Here is a 26738-nt window from a genome sequence, read left to right on the forward strand (position 1 = left end):
CAAGAAATTTCAAAAATAGAAACTAAAATTCAAAATGAATAAATACAAGACAAAATATTGCTTACCCTGGCAATATATATCTGCACACTCTGTCTTGTGGAGCGAGAAATTGATCACGAATTAATCTGTGGTATCAGCAATCGCCCGACGCAATTAGCAACAGGTGTAATTGATTAAATTCAAACCCGACATCCGATAGATTGTAATAAAAGAGCAAAGAGAAGAGCGAAGAGGCCACCAGAGATTAATGAAAAACAAAAATAATTCTACCAGCTTGTTTTTATTTCTTCTTTATATTTTTTAATTTGAGTAATTTGATTCAGTTGAACTCTTGAATTGTTCGTGCGAGCGCCAGCAATTATTTGGACTCTCAACTCGTTTGCTGGGATCAAATATTACAAGATTACGGATGTAACTCAAAGAGATTTAAATTTGATGAGTCTGTTTTCGTGTTTTTGCCTTTTTCATCCGGACAAAGCGAATGAGCTGGCGCTCTAATATAATACGAACCTCGTCAGTCTTTAGTCCGCTAGACAGAGTGGACTGGAATGAGCTGATTGGTAATTAACGGAGCTATTTCGTTAATTCGGAAACTCTGGCAGTATTAACGTCATTCGATCGACTGATTCTCGGCATCAATTATTAACCGAGGCTCTAATCGATAATTTCAAATCACCGATTCTCTTTGATAACATTTTATTTAGCTTTAGATTTATTTTTATATTTATATCAACTTAATTGTTTATTAAAATTGTAATTAATATTTATTATTAATAAATAATGATAATAATAATAATAATATAGAGTTAGAATAAAATAGTAGACTATAAATGAATAATGCTTTATAAATAAATGTGTAAAATAAAATAAAATAAGAATAAAAAAATAGAAAGACTGGAAATAATAAAAAAAAAGTAGCAATTGAATTTCCTCGCCCACACATTACATTACATGTAATCCAATAATTCATGACGGAAGGAGAGAAGAAAAATAAAAGAACGTCAGCAAAAAATATACCCAGCACTTATGTGATTATTGCTCTCAAACTAAAACTCGAATTCGTATCAGGCTATTTTTAACGCTGCTTCACTTTTTTGGACACTTTACAGCGCTAATATCACTCGGACTTTGCTGATCATTTGTTATATACTTCTCATCCTCATATAATAATAATTGCTTCTTATTCTTATTTTTATAAATAAGATATATAAATTGCTTTTATCTTAAGATTAATAGAGTATATAGAAATTTATACTTGTCAAGTGGAATTTCATGGATGATAAAATTTAATATTGAATTATGAGACGGGTGTTGAGTGGGTGTTAAGTATTAAATATTGCCTCGGACAAAAAGTATTTTAACTTTCCACTTTGAAAAGCAATGATTTTTAAAAATCGGGAACATGCTCAAAAAAAAAATATTAAAAATTTTTAAATTAAATTAAATTTATTTTTTTATTTTAATAAAAATCAAATTTTTTTCTATAAGTTTTACCAAAAATAGAATTTGAGAAAATTTTTCTAAATATTAATTTTTCGAATTTTTTATCCTAAAAAAACATAAAATAATAACCGTGAAGTTAAAAAATTCTCTTAAAAATACTAAATTTTTTTTTAAATCCATTACAATTAAAAAAAATTTTCCACACAAAAAAAACAACTTTAAAAAATATTTAAAATTTTTAAATTAAATTTATTTTTAGTATTTTAAAACTTTTTTAAACAATTAGATTTTTTCTTCAGTTTACCAAAAATTAAAAAAAAAAGTTTCTAAATATTAATTTTTCGATTTTCTTATCAAAAAAAAAAAAATAAAAAGTAACCTTGAAGTTAGAAAATTATCTCTCAAAAGTATTAAACTTTTTTTTTAAATTCATTACAATTAAAAAAAATTCCAAACAAAAAAACAATTTTAAAAATTACTTTATTAATAAAAATTCCAAAAGCTTCTACTTTTTACTCTTAAATTTAGTAACTTTCAACACAGAGTACCTCCCAGACCTGGACCTTAAAAAAGGTTTCTTCTGAAGCAAACTATCTTGAGGACCTTGACAAATTTTCTCACTCTTCCCTTTCTTCCCTCCTTTAATCTTGCTCTTGCCCTTCTTATCCCTAGACCCACTGCCAGAATCCGATTGATTTTCACCAAAGCCCGGATGCTTAAGTTCCAATGGCCGATTTTGGTCTTCTTTCCCCCCAACTAAACACTCTTCATCCAGCAAATCCACAGGAACATCATAAGTCAGATCAATAATACTCTCTAGTACGGGTAAAACCGGGTCCGATTTCTTCCTAAAGAACTGTGGGTTCGCCGACCTGGGTCTCTTCAACCCCGTGGGAGTCCCTGGTTTCTTACTTTCATCCTTGCTTCTGTTTATCTTCTCCTCATTATCATCCGACCAAACTTTCCCCGAGATATCTGGAACTTCCCACGCGAACCCGCCTCCAGAAGATCGCGGTCTGGAGTTTACCTTCGGCGACAAATGCTTGAAAGCTCTTGAAAGTACTCCGCTGGATGTGTTGGGTCGCGATTGCTTTTCAACCTTTAAAGCTTCTCCCCTGGAACTCCCGTAACTTTTTGAAACCACGTCGCTCATTTTCGCCAGACATTTTTCCGCCTCGGCTTTTATTTCTTCTTTAAATTTACAATCCAAATTTTCACTTTCTCCGCATAATTTATCTTTGCTTAAAATATTTTTATCAACAATATTTTCCTCTATAAAATTATTTTTCGGCGAATTTAACTCAACAGTCGCAGAACTTATTTTTTTATTAACTTCTATTTCTTCTTCCGGCTTCAAATTTTCTCCTTCTTTATTTTTATCATCAATTATCAACGAATCGTACTTTATATCCCTAACCTCACTCAATTTCTCCTTAACCTTTAAATTCATTTTAATCTTAGATTTTCTTTCCTTTATTTTCTTAACCGGACTTCCGGGTCTTGATTTAATAATTTCATTTTTACAAATTTCTTCTTTCTTATCCAAAATTTTAGACTCTAAATTTGGATCATAAATTTCTGTCCCCTTTTCCGTAATTTCGCTCTTAACTTCCGGAATTTCGTAAATTTCTCTGTTCTTAAAAGGACTTACCGGCCGAGAATTATCAAAAGAGTCAATTTTTACCTTAAATATTTTAACATTATCACTAGAAGACTTGTCCTTTTTAATCCTAGTTTTTCTTCGGGGTAAAGAAGTTATTTTTTCCTTCAACTCGATTTCTTCTTCTTCCTTAAAATTGTGACTAACATTGCTAATAAACAAAGTCTCCGTAGACTTGTCGGCAGACTCGTACCTTCGGCTGCCCTTTCTTAAAAAATGGTCCCGAGGGTGGATGAGGGTGATCAGTTGGTCGCGCTCCTGATTGTGGTCGGAATTGGGAGCTAGCTCGAAGATACTGTGGTTGTATTTTTCGCTGAGCCTAAGACCTGTTGCGGAGTCGATGGAACTGAGATGAAGGGAATTTAGGACGACATTACCTGGGGGTTGGCTTCCGTAGTGCCGCTTTAGGTTACTTTCTATTAACTTATGGCGGTAGTACCCATAATCGTAGGCCACGGAGAAAGGGTACTCCGTGTTATGGTTGTAAGAAGAACTTATGTCCATGGTGAAGGGGCTGCCATTTATAATATCACTTTCAGTGAGGTAGGAATTTTTGAAATTCGGGGAGGAATTCACGTGGCGGACTGGAAAGAGGGTAAGACTTTCATTGGAGCCTGATGTTGAAGAAGATATTTGACGGCGCCGGGGATTTAAAAAGTTGAAGGATATCAAAGGTTCTTCTGTATAACCCTGCAAATATTTTTAGTTATTAATTAATAACCAATAGTCAATTTATGATGATAAGTATTTAGGCTGCATTCGAAAATGATCTCTAGATACGTAATTGAGAAATGACTTTGTATCTTGTGATCTATTGACATTTTTTAAGATATAAGCTCATCCCGATGTTACACTCATCAAGACCTTTCATTTGAGTACCCACATCAATTTTTCATATATTTCATATATTTATATATATGTATATATGAAAAATATATCAAAATGCATGTGGGTACGCAAATCAAAGCTCTTGATGCGTGTAACATCGAGATGAGCTTATATCTCTAAAAAATGTCAATAATTAAGAAATGACCTTTTATCTTGTGAACTATTGACATTTTTTAAGATATAAGCCCATCCCGATGTTACACTCATCAAGACCTTTCATTTGAGTACCCACATCAATTTTATATATATTTTATATATTTATATATATGAATATATGAAAAATATATCAAAATGCATGTGGGTACTCAAATGAAAGCTCGTGATGAGCTTTACATCAGGATGAGCTTATATCTTCAAAAATATCAATAGTTCACAAGATACAATATCATTTCTTAATTATTGACATTTTTAAAAATATAAGCTTATCCCGATGTTACACTCATCAAGAGCTTTCATTTGAGTACCCACATGCATTTTTGATATATTTTTCATATATACATATATATATAATATATATAAATATATAAAATATATGAAAAATTGATGTGGGTACTCAAATGAAAGGTCTCAATGAGTGTAACATCGGGATGAGCGTATATCTTTAAAAATGTCAATAGTTCACAAGATACAAGGTGATTTATTAATTATGTATCTAGAGGTAGAGTATTTTTAAATGTAGCCTAAATAGTTTTCATAATAGTATAGATTAATTTTTTTTAAGACACTGAAATCTATTTTTTAAATTTAAACTTGTAAATTGTTTTTATAAAAATTAAAAAATTGTTAATTTTAGTATCATTTTTTGAAATTAAATTAATTATTTATATAATTAAAAAGAAATTATTATGTATGATTTTTGTAAAAGTTATGGGCCCAGGCTGACTTATTATTAAAAATTGATGTAATGTTGATCTATGTATTATTAAATAAATTTTTATATATTTTTTTTTCATTACAAAGAAGTAAATAAATAATTATTAGATTTTTTAATAATTGTTGTTAATTTATTAAATTTAATGGATACTTACAAGGAAATATTGAAGTCTGGTGACCAAAGGAATTGCCAATAGTAAAGCTATTGTAATTGCAAGGACAATTTCAAGAAGAAATGGAGGCGAAGATTGGAGTGTCAGGACTATTTGCTTTGGTACTGAGTTCAACATCCCGGAATTTTATCAATTGCAATAGATTTAATAGTAGGATAAATACTGGCTTCATAATCATTATGGTTCACATTTAATTTTTGATGTTTTTTTTTATGAAGAGGTTACAGATAATTTTTATATAAATAAATTAATAGTTTGCGTGACAATTGTCTTTTGTTTTTAAGTATATAAAAAAAATTGAAATTTTTTTTAAATGACAAGAATATTTTAATATTAAAAAAATTAGCTGGAAACCTTTTTAAGTTTAAAAAAAATATAAAATAGAATACAAAAATATTAATAGATTTAAGTAATGAATAATTAATTAAAAAAATTATAAAATAAGAAAAATGAAAATAAAATTAATGTATGAACCTAAAAATAGTAATTTTTTTTTTAAATCCAAGTTTATTCTGACATTTTCAGGATGTATGGACAATTATTACATAATTTGAATATAATGAGAGATTTATTCATTTTTATTTTAATAATTTATTTATCATTATTATTATTCTTAATGTTACTTTGTAAGAGTCGTGTTTTAATTCAACATTTATTTATTTTTTTCTTCTCTTTTAAAATTCTTACACAACACTCTTTCACAAAAAATAAAATGAGACCAAAAAAAAATTATTTTCCAATTAATAATAATAATAAAAATAATAATAATATTGATCATCATCATTATCATTATTATAAATCAATAATAAAATGCGTGCGCTCCTGATTTATCATAATCAATTAAACATTTATTTTTAATATTACGATCATCATTATATTATTATCATTAATCATTATCCATTAATTATTACAATTAAAATTACGATATAACGCTATAATTTTTTCATTATTATTAATCATCATTTTTTTTTTCATTTTTTTTATTTTTTTTTTAAATATTAATATTATTATTATAATTACTTTAATTACTGATTTAATTGTTTTTTTTTTTTTTTTTATTTTTTTCATTCATTTATGATAGAAAGTACATTATGATGCAGAGTATGGGCGAATATTTATTCACAAAAAAAGGTTTTTAATTAAAATAGTTTTTAATAAAATTGAACACCGCGTGAGACGTAAGTCTTTGTAATATTAATTAAAAATTATTATTTTAAATTAAAAAAAATAATTATGTGGCAAAAAAATAAAATAATAGACCCGGAATGTTTAAAACTATTGCAAAAAAATTAGTGAATGCTTTTTGAAATATTAATTAATATTTATCGACTGCAATTAATATTTGGAATGCTGTTATAATTTTAATTTAAAATGGAAGCATACAATTATATTATTAATAGCAAATATTTGATAAATTTTGTTTACTAAACATTCAAAATAACAATATTAATTATAGTAATTAATTGCACAATTGAGTATCACAACAATTGTGCCGATATAATAATTTGTACATTTAAAATAAAAATATTGAAAGGCTGTGCGTTAATGGTATGCGTGTATTATTATGTGACTAGATTAAAATTCAATAGTTATAAAAAATAATAAATGTTAGATGGATATTTATTTTTTTTTAACTATAATATGAAGTAATTAAAATTAACAATTAAAATTAATAATACTAATTTTTTTTTAGACAACAAAAATTTTTTCAGTTAAGAATGTTTTGTGAAATGCACTTATGGCATTTTTATTACGAAATATTAATGTGAAAATGTCACGTAAAATTGACGTTAATGTTATAAATAATTATAAAATTATGAGATAATAATAAAATTTGTACGTAAATGCTTTATAAAGTTCGTCTGCAATTCAAACATAATGGTAACTGATTGTAAATTAAAAAATTAATTACATGGTAACTTTAAATGAAATAATTAGACTAGACATCAAAAGCATTTGTGTAATAATTAACGTCAATTTCAAAATTGATATTTTTAAATTAAAGTTGCTGTTTTAAAACTTTTTAAATAATAAAAACAAAATTTATTAATTTTTTAAATAAAAAAAAAAATAATTTTTTTAATAAAAAAAATTTAATAATTTAAAAAAAAAAGTTCAATAATTTTTTAAATAAAAAAATTATTTAATCATTTTTTAAAGAAAAAATTTTTAATAATTTTTAAATAAAAAATTATTCAATAATTTTTTAAATAAAAAAATTATTTAATCATTTTTTAAAGAAAAAATTTTTAATAATTTTTAAAATAAATTAAATTTTTAAATAAAATTTTAATAATTTTTTAAATAAAAAAAAAATTAATAGTTTTCTAAATAAAAAAAAAAATTTTCAAGCGACTGAATTTTACAACAAATAAATTTTAAAGCCGGCGATACTCGACGATTTAACAGACTTACGACTCGTATGGACGCGAAAAAACGTAAACAATTACATATAATGATAATATAAATAATAACGAATCCTCTCCACCGATCTAGCAAATGATGACACATGTACATCGCACACTTAAATAATCACTCATACATTTACAAGTTAAACTAGTTAATCAATTAATTAATAATATATTTTTTCTCATGTATACAGAGACCACACTCAATTATCTTTCAATATTAATTAATCAATTAATTATATATTTATATATATATAATATTTATATATTTATATATAAGTAAATAACGCAATGATCGGTAGATTCTTACAAATATATTTTTATACTTCGCCTGTTACAATTATTTATTTTGAAACAACGTATTTATTAATCGGATCCAAATCTTTCTTAAAAATGCAGGCTTTTTATTTTAATTATTATTATTGTTTTTATTTTATATTCTTTTAAGAGTTACCGTAAGTCTAAATTTCGGTAAATCGTCAAGCGTGGCAGTTGTCTATTTAAATAAACAGATTAACCAAGAAATAATTATTTAAATTTTCAGCCTGCACTCAAAATAATTCAGTTCGCTTTAATAATAATTTTATTAAAGTGCATTTTAATATTGTGCTTTTCAAGCTTTAGTTAACCGACAACCGAGTTTATTTGTACGTTTGTTCAATTAATATTGTAGAAATTATTTTAAATATTTTAGATAAAGGATTTAACGTACAATTTAATAATAATAATTTCATGCTCGTTGGCACGTATTTGGTTCATTCTTTATCACATTGTGTTTAAAGAAAATTATTATTATTATTTTATTTTAAAATAATTCAATGCCTATTAAATTTGTGCATTATGTGCGTTGATAATAAAAATATTAATTATAATGAAAATTAAGTTAGCCGACATCTAAAAATTTTTAGAATTTATTTTCGTTGAAAAAATCAATTATAAAAAATCAAAAATCATCACAAAAAAATGTTTAAAAAAATTTCATTTGTAAAAAATTTTAAAAACTATAAGTGCATTTTTTAAAAAATATTTTTTAGTTCTAATTTTACAAATAAAAAATGATCAAAAAATTAAAAACGTCGGCTAACTTTAGTATTATTAATTATGAATATAAAGTTAGCCGACATTTAAAAATTTTTATAATTTTTCTTATTAAAGAATTATTACAAAAAAATGAAAAAAAAATTTTTTCATTTATTAAAAACTTCAAAAACTATAAGTGCAATTTTTTAAAAATATTTTTTAGTTATAATTTAATAAATTAAGCAAAATAAAAAAATCAAAAATGTCGGCTGACTATTATTACTTATTAATTATAATAATCATGAAGTTAGCCGACGATTTTAATTTTTTGACTATTTTTCATTTATTAATTTAGAACTAAAAAATATTTTTAAAAAATTGCACTTATAGTTTTTCAAATTTTTTACAAATGAAAATTTTTTTTTATTTTTTTGTAGTAATTTTTTTTAATAAAACAAAATTCTAAAAATTTTTATAAGTCAGCTAACTTAATTTTCATTTAATTATAAATAAATAATTAAAAAAATAATAAAGTAAATAATAAAATTATTAATAAAAAAAAAAACTCGGTGTCAGTATATCCTTTAATGGATTAATTAGCGTTCGCTTGACAAGGATAACAAATTTATCCATTACGATTGGATCAGAAGGCGTGTATCTTATTATTTTTTTTTGTTTTAATAAAATAATTTACTCCGTATAAAGCGACGGTAAAACTCGGCTCCGATAAATCAATAATAATGCGATTGTCCTGTATATTAATTAATAGTTTTATAAATTAAAAATATAAATAATTTATTTAAAGCATTTAATAAAAGTTGTTAGTTAAATCCTTTTTCATTTTTTTAAATATTATTATTATTATTATTATTATTATTATTATTTATTATTATTATTATTATCATTATTATTATTAATTAATAATTTTAGTCACGGAGAAAAGAAGCACGAGTTACACGTGTGCATACTGTTCGGGAGCAATCCGGCTAATTACTCACGTGATGACAATTAATCGATTAGCACTGAGATAAACCGTAGCTGCTTGACGATCGATGCTTTTGTTAAAAAAAAAAAAACACTCGTCGAGTTTTTCGCGGTTAAAAGTTTTAGTACGAAATAATAGTGATAGGTATAGTTGTGGTTGTTTTAATAGTAATAGCAATAATAAAAATAATATTAATATTAATGTTAATATTAATTTTAGTATTAGTATTAGTATTAGTATTAGTATTAGTATTAGTATTAATAATAATATTAATATTAATAATAAAATTCTAATAAAGACCGCAACCGCGAAGATTATTGGCGATGATCACGTCTGTTACTGCGTCAAACACAAATTGAATGTTGTTTGTGTCCGTGGCGCAAGTCATGTGGCAGTAGATCTCCTTTGTGGTCGACTTATTTTTCGCTTCAAATTGCGCCTGTATGTACGCGGCTGCTTCACTGTACTCTTGAGCGCCTGTTATTAAAAAAGTTATTATTATTTGAATTTGTGCATTTTCGAGATTTGCTCTATCTCTAGATACATAATTAAGAAATGACCTTGTATCTTGAGAACTAATGATATTATTGAAGATATAAGCTCATCCCGACATTACACTCATCGAGACCTTTCATTTGAGTACCCACATCAATTTTTCATATATTTTATATATCTATATATTTCACAAATATCATATATATAAAATATATAAAAATTGTCATGTGGGTACTTAAATGAAAGGTCTCGATGAATGTAACATCGGAATGAGCTTATATCTTAAAAAAATGTCAATAATTAAGAAATGACCTTGTGTCTTGAGAACTATTGACATTTTTAAAGATATTAGCTCATCCCGACATTACACTAATCGAGATCTTTCGTTTGAGTACCCACATCAATTTTTCATATATTTATATATTTCACAAATACCATATATATATAATATATAAAAATTGCCATGTAGGTACTTAAATGAAAGGTCTCGATGAGTGTGACATCGGAATGAGCTTACATCTTTAAAAATGTCTATAATTAAGAAATGACCTTGTATCTTGAGAACTATTGACATTTTTAAAAATATAAGCTCATCTCAATGTTACATTCATTGAGACCTTTCACTTGAGTACCCACATCAATTCTTCATATATTTATATATATTATATATTTGTATATATGAAAAATATATCAAAATGCATGTGGGTACTCAAATGAAAGCTCTTGATGAGTGTAACATCGGGATGAGCTTATATCTTTAAAAACATCAAAAAAGTACAGTGCAATTTAACAAAAGTCATTATTTAATAATGCTAATTTTTTATTAATTGTTCACAAGTTACGGCAGTCACAAAGTGATTCCAAGGTTCTAGTTATTATTATTATTATTATTATTATTATTATTATTATTATTATTATTATTATTATTATTGTAATAATTTATAAAATATTGAATAAAAAGTAAAACGTACCATTGTATTCGGGGAAACAGATAGTGAGCGATGACTTACGAATCTTCTCTTCAAACAAATCTTTTTTGTTTAAAAATAAAATTATCGAAGTGTCCGTGAACCATTTGTTATTGCATATTGAGTCGAATAATTTAAGACTCTCTTGCATCCGATTCTAAAATCAATATTACAGATAAAACATTCTCTTTAAAATAAATATTTTCATTGAACAAGTATTTATAATTTCTGATCTCAACAAAAAATTATTTAAAAGTTACATGACTCTTCTGAACTTATTTTACTAACAAAAAGACTGTTTATTCTCTTAAATTAAAAGTTAATTATTTAAATTACATACTTAAGATTATTTTATAAAAATAAATATTTAATTTATCTGGCTGTAAATAAAAAGTTATTAAACTCTTTCGCAAGTAAATAATTACCCGACTTAAAATAATGTTGAGATTTAAAAAAAAAACTGTTGCCATTATTTTGCGGGGTGATAATAATTGCTTACAATTATACTCTTAAGAATTTTTGTTACTGTTTATAATTTACTTTTTTAAGATTATTTGATTTAATAAAATTACAAAAAATTTTTTTAATAAAAAATTATTTTCTCAATTGAAAAAATTAATTAAATATTATACATTTAAAAAATAAATTGTATGATAATTAATTTTTTTTAGCAGTTTAAAAAAATGTCTCTTGATTTATTACAACAGAAAAATATAAATAAACTTTATTAAAATGAACAATGATTTGATAATCAATCGAATATTTGTGACTTGACATTTAGACATGACACCAATTACAATTTCGAATCACCCCGAGTAAAAAATGAACGAAAAAAAAATTTACAGTGATAGCAATATCCATAAATAATTGACGGTTGATAATTGATAATAAACGTCTCAGCGGGCTGTTAAGTTACGTAACACCCAAATCAACGTTTACTACTTTATCATGTCTACTGACAGAGCCCATAATTAACTCTATCAGCGTATAATTGGCTCATAAATATAAAAGCTGAATGAAAATGGTCAATTACGGCTTAGAGCGAGCAACTGCGACTGACTTAACTGCTAACAGCTACAAGTAACATCTAATGTATAATGCTGTCAATTGATAAACTGACACCGCGTTACGTGGATTTTATCCGTGAATGAAAGTCTTCCCACACGATATGACCCGGCTGATTGATCCCTTCATTACGATTCATTTTGCTCACTCTCATTCTCCTACGTCTCACCACCTTATTTTTATTAACATCATTAAACATAAACATAATAATATTAATAACGATAATCCAGCGAATTAATTTTAAATTATCCCGATAAATTATTTACAGCCAGTAAATTCATTCATTTTTAATATTATCGACGTGTTTCACTTTTTGTAAAAGACAAATTTAGCTCTTAAGTAAAGTATGGGATCCATTGCTTGGAAAAGTGTCTCATTATTTGCAGACTATAATGTAAATTTTTTCAGATGTATAAAAAGAAAGGAAAAGTAGTAGAGTAAATCCAGAGGCATTTGCAACCTACTTTTTATCATTTATAAAAAAGACTATGGATAGTCTCTAGACAATGACGTATATCTGAGTATATAAGCCCTAATTGCTCAGAAATATTTATATTCTTAAATATAAAATCAATTTTAGATTTAATAATAAATTACCGTAGTCTCATCTTCGTGTAAAACTTGATCGTATTCAGACATAGCCACACAAAAGATAATTGCCGTGACGTCTTCAAAGCAATGTATCCATTTTTTACGCTCACTTCGTTGACCGCCCACATCAAATAATCTGGAGACAAAATAATTATTTTATTATTATTATTATTATATGTATTAAAGCCCTACTAACTAGCGTGCATACCAAACAAATTTATTAAGTAACCAATTATTCTATCTTATTTTTTATTATTCTTATACTTATACTACTTTTATATTTTATATACATAAGCAAATATTTTAATTCAGTTTCTTTCAAAGTTCTACGCGACTTTTCGGTATAAATAATTAATGAATTAATTTTTTTAAATTAAAAACTAAATTATTAAGACAATAAGAAAAATTTTGTTTCTAGGATAGTCATATGATAAAATCGGTTTTTTAGTGAAATTTAGTGTCATTGCAAAGGCCTTGATTTAAATTTGTGCCTTGTCGAGGTTTCTTATTATTTTCACCGATAGTCGATTTATTATGATAAGTATTTAGGCTGCATTCGAAAATTCTCTATCTCTAGATACATAATTAAGAAATGACCTAATATCTTATGAATTATTGACATTTTTAAAGATATAAACTCATCCCGATGTTACACTCATCGAGACCTTTCAATTGAGTACCCACATCATTTTTTCATATATTTTATATATTTATATATATATGAATATATGAAAAATATATCAAAATGCATATGGGAACTCAATTGAAAGGTCTCAATGAGTGTAACATTGGAATGAGCTTATATCTTTAAAAATGTCAATAATTAAGAAATGACCGTGTCAATTATTAACATTTTTAAAGATATAAGCTCATCCCGATGTTACGCTCATCGAGACCTTTCATTTGAGTACCCACATCAATTTTTTATATATTTATATATATTACATATATGTATATATGAAAAATATATGAAAAATTGATGTGGGTATTCAAATGAAAGCTCTTGATGAGTGTAACATCGGGATGAGCTTATATCTTTAAAAATGTCAATATTCAAGAAAGTACAGTGCAATTCAACATATCACTATTTAATAAAGCAAAATTTTGTTTATTTATAGTTCACAAGTCACAGAAGTCACATAGTGACTGCAAGGTGGTAGTTAAAATTAAAATTTTTCTTGGTAAAATCTATTAAATAAATTACCATTTACATTTTCTCTTAAATTTTTTAATAAACTAATGGATAGAAGTAATTAAAAATTTTTTTATAAGTGTCAATTACAATGTTTTTTACGAATTAATTTTTCAAAAATAATATCTTTCTTTTTCTAACACAGTAAAATACAATAGAGAGATGGCCCTTCATCAGTTCAATATATACAAAATCAATAATCATAATTATTTATTCTATCTATTGCGTACCAAATTTTTTTCCCCAAAAAAATGAAATCTAAACGATCTTAAAAGCCCCGATAACTTTCTCAAGTATGTAGATTTATACGCTCAATAAAAACTACTTAAAAAGTAAATATATACTCACTTAAAGTTAAGGTTTTTAAATGAAAAGTGTACTTCAACGATTCCTGTTGTTTTGACCCGAGTCCTCAAAATATCTTGCTCCGTTGGTTGATAATCTTTAGCCCCTAATCGATCTAAGTCATCCAGGAAACTGAAAAAAAAGTAACGTTAAACACCACTCGAAACTTTAATAATAACTTTTTAGCAAACAGGGAATCTCTTCAACAAAACTCATTCTGAAAATTTATATCCCTGAGAAGAAATAAATAAATTAAACCTCGGGTTTAAAAATTCTGAGTGAAAGTTAATCGATAAGACGACTTCAAACAATTGTTAAATTAAACAACACTTAAGTGTGATAGTCCTTAATAATAAATATGAATTTTTAAGAAGGAAAGCGCACATAATTGTTTGAAAATTTGGACAACTTTAATGAAGATCAAAATGTTTTTTTCATCAGCTAAAAAATTCGGTAAATATTTACGATTTTAATTTTAACTTTTTTGAACAAAATTTCTATTTGATTTTATTGATATTTTTTTTTAAATACATAAAAACATGAACAATTTAAAAAAAAATAGATTGTCACAATTTTAACAAATTTTGTACAAAAAAAAAAATATATCAAAAACAAGATAAATTACAAATTTTATCCAAAAATATGAGCCAAAATTTTTTCCAACTTTCAGAAATGATTTTTTAATTAAAATATTAATTTTTTGATATTTTAAATATCACCACCATAAATCCGGCGTAAAAACAAAGTTAAAAAAAAAAATTATGATGATCCATAAATTCATCTATTTTTTATGGCCAAAAATAGTTTTGACCCCACTTATAAAAATAATTACCAAAAATTCTTTAATTTAACAAGAGACTGAATCGCCGAAAATAAACCTACAATCCAATAATGTCATCGTGAAAAATCTAGAGTCTAAACTCTGGAGTGTTGAGTGAGCCTCAAACAGCAAGTAGAGCCTAAAACTCAGATATCCATGTTTGATATTATTTATCAGGATCAAAAAAGCATCAGCCGAAGAAAAAAAGGCCAGAACCCAAAGGGTAGGGCGGCGCCAGCATCAGTAACTTAACCACCACGTGACACGGGCGTGGCGTGACGTCATTCCAGATCAATACAACAGACTCCTATCCACAGTGGTGAACTCTCAACTCGTGTATATATATATGATATCATGGCTACATATACATATATCCATGGACGTAACTTAAACTACACGCTCGACATTTGTACGTGTACATGGAATATCACGGCTGTCGTTCCTCTCTTTTCACTTTATTTTATCCCGCACCTTGATCCTATCTTGGTCTTTATCCCTTGATATAATACCCCGGCACCCACACCTTCGCCTACACGAATGCTCCACATCCACCATCGGCATCTACTCAAGTAATATCTCCTCACCTCCAACTACAACTACGACTACGACTACGGCTAGTGTAGCGTAAAGTTAGTAGTACACAGTAGTGTAGCAATAGCACTTTATAGCTCAACCGTTTCTCTCACTCGAGAAGAATATTCATGTCGCACGGGATTTACCCTACTCTCCTTCCTCCAAGAGCTACATCAGCTTCAAGGGAACAAGGCCAACAAAATCCCTTGATCAACTCCTGCTACAATTCATTTATGCACCGAAAGAACAATTTCTTGACTGGAGAACAAAATTCTTGGCTCAAGAAAATTTTCGGGTGCCTGAAGGAAGACCGAAGTTGTGTTGGCTGAAGTAAAAATTTTTCGAGAAATTCTATTCATGGTGGAAGTCATTTTTTCTTAATTCAAATTATCATAAATACTTGATACAATAAATTTTTATATTTGATCAAGATTTTTAGATACTTTAGGAAAGCAGCGCTATCTACTTCAACTGAGAAAAAAATTTTCTCACCTTGAGATAATTTTTCTCTTGAATATTTGATACCCATTTTATATTATTTTGGCGTGCAATTATACATATTGAATGAAAAAAAATGATAAAATATTATTTGATCTTCCCATTTGACATGTTAATCAATAAAAATATTTATGAAAATTTATTTCTATCTTTATATTTAATTTTTTGGAGCAAGAGAGAAATTTTCTCAAGACAAGAAAATTTACTTGTATCAAGAACTAAATTTTTTGGAGCTTCGAGGCTGAATTTTCTCAAAACAACAAGATTTTCTTGACTTAAATAAATTTTCTTGGATCAAGATACGTTTTTCTTGAAATTCTATTCTTGGTGGAAGTAATTTTTTCTTAATTCAAATTATCATAAATACTTGATACAATAAATTTTTATATTTGATCAAGATTTTTAGATACTTTAGGGAAGCAGCGCCACTTACTTCAGCTGAGAAAATTTTTCTCTTGAATATTTGATACCCATTTTATATTATTTTACCGTGCAATTATAAATATTTAATGAAAAAAAATGATGCAATATTATTTGATCTTCACATTTGACATGTTAATTAATAAAAATATTAATGAAAATTTACTTCTATCTTTATATTTAATTTTTTGGAGCAAGAGGCTGAATTTTCTCAAAACAACAAGATTTTCTTGACTTAAATAAATTTTCTTGGATCAAGATACGTATTTTTTAAAGCAAGAGAATTAATTTTGTTGGAATAAGTGAAATTTCTTGTGTCAAAAAAAAATTTTTTTTCGCTCAAGAAAATAATTAGGAAGAAAAATATTTTCTTGGCTCAAGTGAACCTTTATTTCTGTGTACATATAAATATACAAATATAAATATAAATATACAAAAATATATCTCATAAATCCCAAACAGAATTCAAAAATCAAAAAATTCATAATCATAAATTAAAATTTACATTTTAATATTATAATTAATTATTCGATTGAATATATTCTTGTATCTTCTTATTTATTTTGTACCTTTATATATTTTTAAGTAATCATTGTAATAATTTGATGTATACTTATATTCATACACATTTAAAATGTAATTTAAATGCCTTGCCTGTGCCTTGGCATTAATTATTAATAAATAAATAAATAATATACTTCAAATCTATTTTTTTAAGTTAAAAGCTTTCACACATGGAGCTCATGGACCAAATTAAACCCATACATGACCTTCATGTTTATTATAAAAATAAAAAAAAATAATAATAATAATTATACGTACTATTTAGCAGAATCGTTTAATTGATATTCATTACTTCTTCCAAAACATTCTTGCACTCCATTATCAGCCCACAGCCTTTTCATAGCCGCTAATAATTCTTCGCTAAATGGTTCAGTGTCTTCCATTCGTTGAATAACGTCGAATACCATTTTACCATCAGTCTGAAAAAATATATTTCAATTAATAAATTATAATAATAATATAAATATTTTTTTTCCCCGCGATTTGATAAGTGCCTTTATTATTTTAAACTTAATCTCCCGCATGAATCCCCGTCATACGACCCAAGTGTATGTGCACTTGTATACCCACACTAAGCGGTAATTCTGTAATGTATGTATATATACATATATATATGATTGAATTGAATGCTTCATTCATAAGTTAAGATAATCGTTGGAGCGTGGCAAACCACATCCACAACGGTACTCAATGTCTTGACTCTTAGCGCCGCAATGAGTAATCATTGTAATGTGTTTTTATATAAGATTTATTCCGGTAAAAACTATTATTTTTATTCGCATTAATTTATTAAATAAAATTACTTAACAAGCTAAATTTTGACAATTTTTTAAAGACTTAAAAAATGAAACTAAAATTATTAAATAATTAATTCATTAAATTATTATAAATAAATTGAACTAAAAGCTAATAAATATTAATCATTAATAATTATAATATTATTAATATTAATAATAATATTGATTTTTTATTCATACGGATTAATTTAGCAAATTAATCTGACTTAAATATAAAGTATCAATTGATAATTAAAAGCAAACCAAAAAAATTAAAATTTTATTTATTCTATTTGTCGTATATTTTGAAATATATTTTTAAATGGTCATAGACCTTTATAACCTCGGCCATGTACTTGTTAAAGTTAATTATTTCTTCACCTGTTGCAATTACACGCTTTACTCTAATCAAATCAATTTAATTGATTTATTATTAATAAACTTTGTATTTAAATTAGAGTATTTATAAATATTTATAGTAGGATCTCCGCGACAAATTGTCGTATTAAGCTAAATAAAAAATGCAATTTAAGCTAAATAAACAAGCTATCTGTTCTATAAGGTCGCTTTGTGTGAAAAAATTTTTCACTCCCGTAGAGCGAAAAAAAAAGATAAAAAATTTCAATAATTTTTTTTTTTCGCTCTATCATGTCAAAACCGTAATTTCTAAAAAATTTTGACCTCAAGATTCAAAAACAACAGTTTTGAAGCTTTAGAATGCATTTTTTATTTTTGCTATACGATCATTTTCCGCTGAAATACAGCCCGTTAAAAATCTGATAAAAATTTGCATTTTTTTTTATTCTCTTAATTTTTGTGAGTAGTGTATTAATTTTTTATTTATTCATTCTTTATATTTATTTATTTATATTTAGTTATTTATTCTTCAAATTATAAGATATTAATTATAAATTTTTTAAATCTGAAAATTTTGGCTCGAAAATTATACACAGATAGATTTATTTGGCGATGCCAGGAGAAAATTGAAAAAAAAAAAATTCAGAGTTTAAAACAATTAACGGTGTAATTAATAATATTGCAATATATCTTTCTTGAGATTACAGCGGAAAGCCTGTATTAATTACAATAATAAAAAATAAATTGTAATTAATATTTTCAGTCTATAAAACAAAAAATTTATTTGTGTAATTTTATATAAAAAAATAATTAATAAACAAATAATTCTTCTGAGATAATTTAAGATATTATCCATTGTACTCATTACAATATCAATTCTTAGAACGCGAATGTAACATAAGCCTGAATTTTTTTAGCAAACAATTCCGCGAATTAATTTAATACAAGCTAATAAAGTAAATTATCGATTATACTAGACGATAATAAAAAAAAATCACCTGTCGTTCATTAGATGAGTAATTAATTTCCAAATTTGGCATTGCTCTTAAAATAGCGACTAATGATTGTATCGTATTGCTGTACACAACAGGCCTGTACTGCTTGAAGTCTTCTGGTGTAAATCCACTCTCGTGAATGATTCTATTAAAAAAAGAAAAAAAAATGTCAGCTTAAGTTAAGATTATTTTAAAAATAGTTGTTGAAAAAAGTTTGAGAGATTAGTCGTTAGTCATAAGTTATAACTCATAACCGATAAGTAATATGTAATGAGTATTAATAGATGGCAATTGACATTAAAAGTCATAAGTGATGTACTTAACTCGCGTGTAAAAAGTAGTAAAGACATGTAGTGACAAGAATGTTTTATAATAACGTTAGTCGAAAAATATTATTGTCGCGTGTCTCAGTACAAGCATGCTTCACTGAAACTGCTCACTACACCTCAAGTGCCAGTCTATGTCTATGCTTATATTGTAACTAAACGTGTTAATATCGATTTCTTCTTTATATTGTGATAATACTAAGAGGATGATAGAGGATGAGTCCGCAACAGTTTGTTCGTTTATTACTTCCTCTATTATCTAATATTTATTTACACTGATGAAAAAATTAATTTGGCTCCATTAATTAAGAGCCAAAATCTTGAACTAAGAATACCATTTTTAAGAACATGATTTTTTTGAGTCGAGAGAATAAATTATTGAGACAAGAAAAATTTACTTAAATCAAGAATAATTTTTTCTTAAATAAAATTACCAAACAAGCTAAATTTTGATAATTGTTTAAAGATTTTAAAAATGAAACTAAAATTATTAAATAATTAATTAATTAAATTATCTATATTATTGAAAGAATAAGCAAAATTTGTTAGGCAATATAAAGAGTTGTGCCTTTTCAAGGTTTCATATCATTCTCACCAATAGTAAATTTATGATGATAAGTATTTAGGCTGCATTTAAAAATGCTCTATCTCTAAATTCATAACTAAGAAATGATCCTGTATCTCGTGAACTATTGACATTTTTAAAGATATAAGCTCATCCCGATGTTACACTCATCAAGACCTTTCATTTGAGTACCCACATCAATTTTTCATATATTTATATATATTATATATATGTATATATGAAAAATATATCAAAAATGCATGTGGGTACTCAAATGAAAGCTCTTGATGAGTGTAACATCGGGATGGGCTTATATCTTTAAAAATGTCAATAATTAAGAAATGACCTTGTATCTTGTGAACTGTTGACATTTTTAAAGATATAAACTCATCCCGATGTTACACTCATCAAGACCTTTCATTTGAGTACCCACATCAATTTTTCATATATTTATATATATTATATATATGTATATATGAAAAATATATAAAAATACATGTGGGTACTCAAATGAAAGCTCTTGATGAGTGTAACATCGGGATGAGCTCATATCTTTAAAAATGTCAATATTTAAGAAAATACAGTGCAATTTAACAGAATTCACTATTTAATAAAGCAAAATTTTCTTTTTTTTTAGTTCACAAGTCATGGCAGTCACATAGTGACTGCAAGGCTGCTAGTTAAAAATTATTGTAAAAATTAAAAGAAACAGAGCTAATAAATATCAAGCATCAATATTGATTTTTTATCCACACGGATTAATTTCACAAGTTAATCTGACTTAAATCAAGAATAATTTTTTGACTCAAGAAAATCTTTTTTTTCATTATAGTATTCTTGGTTCAAGATTTTGGCTCTTGAGTCGTCAATTTTTTTATCAGTGCCTAAATTTTAAATCTTAAACTTTTTTTTTAATTAATAGTTTAAAAAAAAAATAAATTACTTCATCTGTTTCACGATCGTACTTTTCCCAGACTCTCCAGCTCCTAAAAAAATAAATAATCATTCATTATATGACATTCCGCCAGTATAAAAAATAAGGAAAAAAAAGTATGAATTTAAAAAAATAAATAAAAAATTCATTACTACTAGAATGTATTTTATAGGCGGATATGACGTAGAAGCGGAACTTGCTTTCCTGCTCACCGCAGTCTCCCTTTTTTTTTATTTAAAAAAGCTTGCAGTTAAGTTGCCTTCTGTAATACCCGTCTATAGATCCACCGACTTAACTATGACTATTATATGTATATGTATATAAATACATAATACATTAAGCAATATTTATCAGAGCAGTGAATCCCCAGAAATATATATATTTTTATTTTTAATTTTAATACACAATAAATTTAAACTTCATAAAAATAAAATCTAAACACGTAAACATTAAATATAAAATATGCTTTTTTTTTTCGTGTTAAAATTTATCGTCATTGTTATATTTTCATCAGTGACCTTCATAAGACTTTAATTTAGAATTAAAATTTCTATTCTTTTGCGTTTACTTGAAAATCTTCATTTTCACTTAAAAAAAATTTTTTTACCCCAATAAAAAAAAATAAAAATGATATTAATAAAAATAAATACTAGATGAGTTAACTATATGATGACAACGAAAACGAGACAACGTCGACGTCAAATAGTGTACGTCGACACATGGCAACAGCATGTTATGTATTTAAGTTTACAATTTTTTTCCCTTATTTTAAATAGTCTTTACAATTCTCGCATAATAGCTTCATACTTTCAATACCTATAGTCTATTGATAATAATGGTGAAAAAAATTTTTTTTTTAAATAAATACAAATGTAGATCATTAAAAAAACAGGACAGTCTATTGTTAAAAATTTTTCCCCAAAATATAATAATAATCTTTGTTCATTTTGAGAATAAAGACTCAATAATAATTAAGTAAAAATTCTTAATGGTTACGTTGAATACTTTTATGCATTTGAATCAATAATTAAATAATTTAATTAATAATAATTCATTAATAAATAAATATAATATTAAAGTAAGCAGTGACTAGAAAATTATTGAATTTTTTTGAACAAACAAATTTGTTCAAAAAAATTATTTTAAATAATTGCATTTTTTATTTTTTAATAATAATCTTTGCTCAATTTGAGAATAAAGACTTAATAATAATTAGGTAAAAATTTTTAAAAATTCTTAATAGTCGCGTTGAATACTTTACTGCATTTAAATCAATAATTTAATAATTAATATAATTTAATTAACAATATTTTATTAATAAATAAATATGACATTAAAGTAAAAGCAACCACTAGAGAATTTTTTAATTTTTTGTAACAAAATAATTTGTTCCAAAAAATTATTTTTAATAAATTGCATTTTTAATTTTTTAAAATTACTTCATGTCAATTTTTTTGCCATAATTTATTTGTTAAAAAAAATTCTAAAAATTATTAACTATCTAAAATTATTATCATTAAATAAATTATTAATAATTTATTTATTTATTTATTTATACTAAATTATAAAAAGTATCAGGGAAAAATTCGAGTGATTAATTAATTAAATTGTTACAAAAAAAAAAAAAAAAAAAAAAAAATTAAAAAAATCAGACCTGAATTTTTTGGCTTTTTTAAAAAAATAAAATATTTTTTAAAAATCTCATTAATTTTTTTTTTTTATTTTCTTAACACTGATTTATTTTTAACCAACCCAAAAAATGGTGAGCTATCTGTTAGATTGGGTATGATAAAAACTGATGAAAAACAGATCAATAAAATAATAAAAGTAGCAATGATAATAATAATAAATATAAAAAATACCGAGGAGTAAAAGTTTAATATCCTTGGCAGCTTGCAATCCATCTTCCTTGAGATTTTTTTCAATCTGTTTGCTGCGGGCCAAAGCGGCCCGCTCTTCAGCAGACATAGCACAGCCCATTTTACTACACGTTGCCTTCACAAACGCCACCCCCGTCTCTTTTTATTTTCACCCCTATCGCGGGACGGCAAAGCCCCCGCCACTACGTATTCCTAGTAACACCACACCACCACTATTTTATTTATTATATTATATATTATGTACTATGTACTGTATTTGATTAGATTTAGTTGTATTTATATACTTTTATATTGTATTATATCAAATGTGTGTTTTTATACTATTATTATGATAATAATATTTAATATATATACAAGACACAATATAATGAAGAATAATACAATCGCGCACGCACCTACTACACCTAACACCCGTGCTCCTTATATTACCACCCTATTCAATATATATTTATGTGTATATATATATATATATATTTTATATTATATACGTATAGTGCACCTGATTCACACTAAAATACTTGTTCAAACAATCATTTAATCACCCTTATATTTATTGATCTGCAACAAAAAAAAAATTTCATTAATTTTTATTAATTTATACTAACATTAATAAAAATAATAATGAAAATAATAATAATTTTTAATTTTTCATTGTTAATTTTATTATTATTATTATTAAAACAAAATATTATTATTTAATAAAATTAAAATAAAAAAAAGTAAATAAAAATTTTAACTTGATAATAATAATAATAATAAATTTATAATTGAAAATTATTATTTATATTATTATTATCAGGTTTTAATTTTTTTTTTTACTTTTTTTTAATTTTAATTTTATTAAATATTATTATTATTATTATTATTATTATTATTATTATTGTTTATTAATAAAATTAAAATAAAAAAAAGTAAAAAAAATTTTTAACTTAATAATAATAATAATAATTTTTAATCATAAATTTGTTATTATTATTATTATCGTTGCAATTTTTTTTATTTTAGTTTTATTAAATAATAATATTTTGTTTTAATAATAAAATTAATAATTAAAAATTATTATGATTTTTTTTTTTTTTTTTAATAAAATTAAAATACGAAAAATATTAAAATTAAAACTTGTTGCGACTTTTTAAAAAAATAAAAAAATTAACTTGAAAAAAAAATTAAAATAACCTTACGACTGTCAAAAAAATGTACTTAAACGTCTGCGTACTGTGAAATGACCTCTTGTATTCTTAAAAAAAAAAATTACTAAAATAAAAAAAGATAGTAATGGAAAAAATATAATAAGAAAGAAAGAAAGAGAAATGGTATTTAGTGCGCATGAATGCAGTCAGCGACAGTAGAACCAAGCGGAAGAAAATAAAAGAAATATATATATATATATATATATATATAGATATAAATTACACCTATATACTTAAATTTCCACGCAATGAAAATATCTTTACAATAGATGAATAAATAATAACAATAATATACCGCCTAAGTAATTAAGCTTAACAATTACAACGCAAACTTAAACCAAATTAAAACTCACTTGATAAAATCATTGGCAAGTTGGATTGGTCCACGAAACACCCTTAAAATGTCACTCAATAAAATACATTTGTACGTAGATTTAAATACACACTGCACTACTAATAAGTAATTACCGCTAGTGGTAATTATTTTTTATTATTAATAATAAAAATATAAATCGACAGCGGTGGTTTTAAACTCGGTGGTTAGTGTGCTGTATTTGATCGATAATTCAGAGGAAACTCCGGACCGGCACAGCCCCTTGACGTTTTCTCTCTTCTATCACCAATCGCTTGAATTATCTTGTGTAAACTAAAATTTATTATTAATTATTACTCAAAAAAAAAAAAAAAAATATTATTTTTAGAAAAAAGGAAGAATAAATTTTTAAACTCACGCGTAACTTTAAATGAAGAAAACTAAAACATCTCACACCGTTTCCCCACACTTGGTGATCTGATAAGCTTATCCATTTATTTATGAAGAATATATTAATATAAATATTAATATTTATGAGCGAGTTGGGTGGGTGTGTGTCGAATATTATATTTTACACCAACTTCTAGTACACTCACAAGATAAATGATACTGTACTGGTGGTTGCTGCGGTTTTGATCAGAGAATTAATAAAATTTATTATATTTCTTCTGTTGCTACGTTATTTAACAGATAATTATATTTATTATCATTACTAATAATTATTATTAGTAAAATTTATTTTTTAAACTGTGTAATTTTAAAAATGTTAATTTATAATTATTGTTGCGGGGAAACGGTAGGATATGATACAATAGGAGATAAAAAATCGACTCTTAAACTTTTGACAGCAGCAGTTGCAGCAACACCAGCAGCTAGTGCTAGACGCGTATATTCACTGGAGATCCCTCGACTGGAGCGACCTCTTACCCCACCCCACCCAGACCCCCGCTCCTGAGTACATACTCATACATTTTAAATTTAATACATGCGCACACTTCCACCGGGCTTTTGTGTAAGAGTGTGCAGATGTTCGATCACACCACTGCTTTTCTCGACGTATATATATTAATCTTGGGATTGTGTGGGTAATATTATTGTGAGCTGTGCGTGTGTCATCCCGACAACGCGGCGACGACATCGATCGATCCCCAGCCAACCCCTGTGACTAACCATCTCATGTTAGATTGGTGAACTCAATTCACTCACTCTGCTTGTGTTGGGTATATATAGATCAGTCTATATGGACATGTACGCGTGGGAGAGTATGGAAAATTTATAAACATGTAGACGAAATAGTTTTCAATAGTCAGGGCTATTTTTAGATTTTGCGGGAAATTTTTCGTTTGAATTCAAATTTACCGCGGTTTTATTTCTTCTCTAGCTGATGTTGGTAAGGAAGAAATAATTCAAACTAGTAACCTTGCAGTCACTATGTGACTGCCGGGATTTGTGAATTATAAATAAATAAAATTTTGGTTTATTAAATAATGACTTTTGTTAAATTGCACTGTACTTTTTTAACTATTGAAATTTTTAAAGATATAAGCTCATCATGATGTTACACTCATCAAGAGCTTTCATTTGAGTACCCACATGCATTTTTATATATTTTTCATATATACATATATATAATAAATATAAAATATATGAAAAATTGATGTGGGTACTCAAATGAAAGGTCTCGATGAGTGTAACATCGGGATGAGCTTATATCTTTAAAAATGTCAATAGTTCACGAAATACAATGTCATTTCTTAATTATTGACATTGTTAAAGATATAAGCTCATTCCGATGTTATACGCATTGAGACCTTTCATTTAAGTACCCACATGGCAATTTTGATATATTTTATATATATGGTATTTGTGAAATATATAAACATATAAAATATATGAAAAATTGATGTGGGTACTCAAATGAAAGGTCTCGATGAGTGTAATGACAGGATGAGCTTGTATCTTTAAAAATGTCAGTAACTGACAAGATACAAGGTCATTTCTTAATTATTGATATTTTTAAAGATTAAGCTCATCCTGATGTAACGCTCATCAAGTGCTTTCATTTGAGTACCCACATGGCAATTTTGATATATTTTATATATATGGTATTTGTGAAATATATAAACATATAAAATATATGAAAAATTGATGTGGGTATTCAAATGAAAGGTTTTGATGAGTGTAACATCAGGATAAGCTTATATCTTTAAAAATAGTCCACGAGATACAAGGTCATTTCTTGATTATGTATCTAAAGATAGAGTATTCGAATGCAGCCTAAATACTTATCATCATAAATTGACTATTTTTTTAAAATTCATTCTATTAAAAAATTGTTTTTAACAAATTAAAATAAAAAATTTAAAAATAATTTGTATATTCAATTAACAAATATAATATAAATTAAAAAAAAGTATAAAC

The 26738-nt window shown here is 25.7% G+C and overlaps 2 protein-coding genes across 5 annotated transcripts; both read right to left on the minus strand.

The window, feature by feature from the left end:
• Positions 1 to 1905: 1905 nt before the first annotated feature.
• On the minus strand, positions 1906 to 10452 carry LOC123259168. 2 transcript variants are annotated; one of them, XM_044719471.1, is made up of 2 exons: positions 10447 to 10452; positions 1906 to 3617 (listed from the first exon to the last, which is right to left on the minus strand). In XM_044719471.1, the coding sequence occupies exon 2, from the start codon at positions 3605 to 3607 to the stop codon at positions 1949 to 1951; it is 1659 nt and encodes a 552-aa protein (XP_044575406.1). In that variant the 5' UTR covers positions 3608 to 3617; positions 10447 to 10452; the 3' UTR covers positions 1906 to 1948. The 2 variants fall into 2 exon arrangements, with proteins under 2 accessions (XP_044575406.1, XP_044575405.1); XM_044719470.1 differs by lacking the exon at positions 10447 to 10452 and adding an exon at positions 5020 to 5289 and having other exon boundaries at positions 1906 to 3793.
• On the minus strand, positions 9131 to 25226 carry LOC123259193 (guanine nucleotide-binding protein G(o) subunit alpha). 3 transcript variants are annotated; one of them, XM_044719528.1, is made up of 11 exons: positions 24736 to 25226; positions 24358 to 24650; positions 23996 to 24051; positions 22797 to 23372; positions 20944 to 20986; positions 19113 to 19254; positions 17240 to 17400; positions 14110 to 14238; positions 12576 to 12705; positions 10917 to 11070; positions 9131 to 9927 (listed from the first exon to the last, which is right to left on the minus strand). In XM_044719528.1, exons 4-11 carry the CDS (start codon positions 22912 to 22914, stop codon positions 9740 to 9742), a joined length of 1065 nt encoding a protein of 354 aa, XP_044575463.1. In that variant the 5' UTR covers positions 22915 to 23372; positions 23996 to 24051; positions 24358 to 24650; positions 24736 to 25226; the 3' UTR covers positions 9131 to 9739. The 3 variants fall into 3 exon arrangements, with proteins under 3 accessions (XP_044575463.1, XP_044575462.1, XP_044575461.1); XM_044719527.1 differs by having other exon boundaries at positions 23991 to 24051; XM_044719526.1 differs by lacking the exon at positions 23996 to 24051.
• Positions 25227 to 26738: the final 1512 nt, after the last annotated feature.

Source organism: Cotesia glomerata, linkage group LG2 (assembly GCF_020080835.1).
Source record: "Cotesia glomerata isolate CgM1 linkage group LG2, MPM_Cglom_v2.3, whole genome shotgun sequence".
In the NCBI taxonomy this organism is placed as follows: domain Eukaryota; kingdom Metazoa; phylum Arthropoda; class Insecta; order Hymenoptera; family Braconidae; genus Cotesia; species Cotesia glomerata.

Excerpts from the sequence above, each read along its gene's own strand:
- LOC123259193 (XM_044719526.1), bottom strand. The coding sequence starts at position 22,914 with ATGGGCTGTGCTATGTCTGCTGAAGAGCGGGCCGCTTTGGCCCGCAGC. Across the intron at positions 12,706-14,109 it reads TTTAAAAACCTTAACTTTAA|ATTATTTGATGTGGGCGGTC; the intron begins GTGAGTATATAT and ends TTTTGTCTCCAG. Across the intron at positions 11,071-12,575 it reads TACACGAAGATGAGACTACG|AATCGGATGCAAGAGAGTCT; the intron begins GTAATTTATTAT and ends TATTGATTTTAG.
- LOC123259168 (XM_044719470.1), bottom strand. The coding sequence starts at position 5,154 with ATGTTGAACTCAGTACCAAAGCAAATAGTCCTGACACTCCAATCTTCG. Across the intron at positions 3,794-5,019 it reads CCAGACTTCAATATTTCCTT|GGTTATACAGAAGAACCTTT; the intron begins GTAAGTATCCAT and ends AAATATTTGCAG.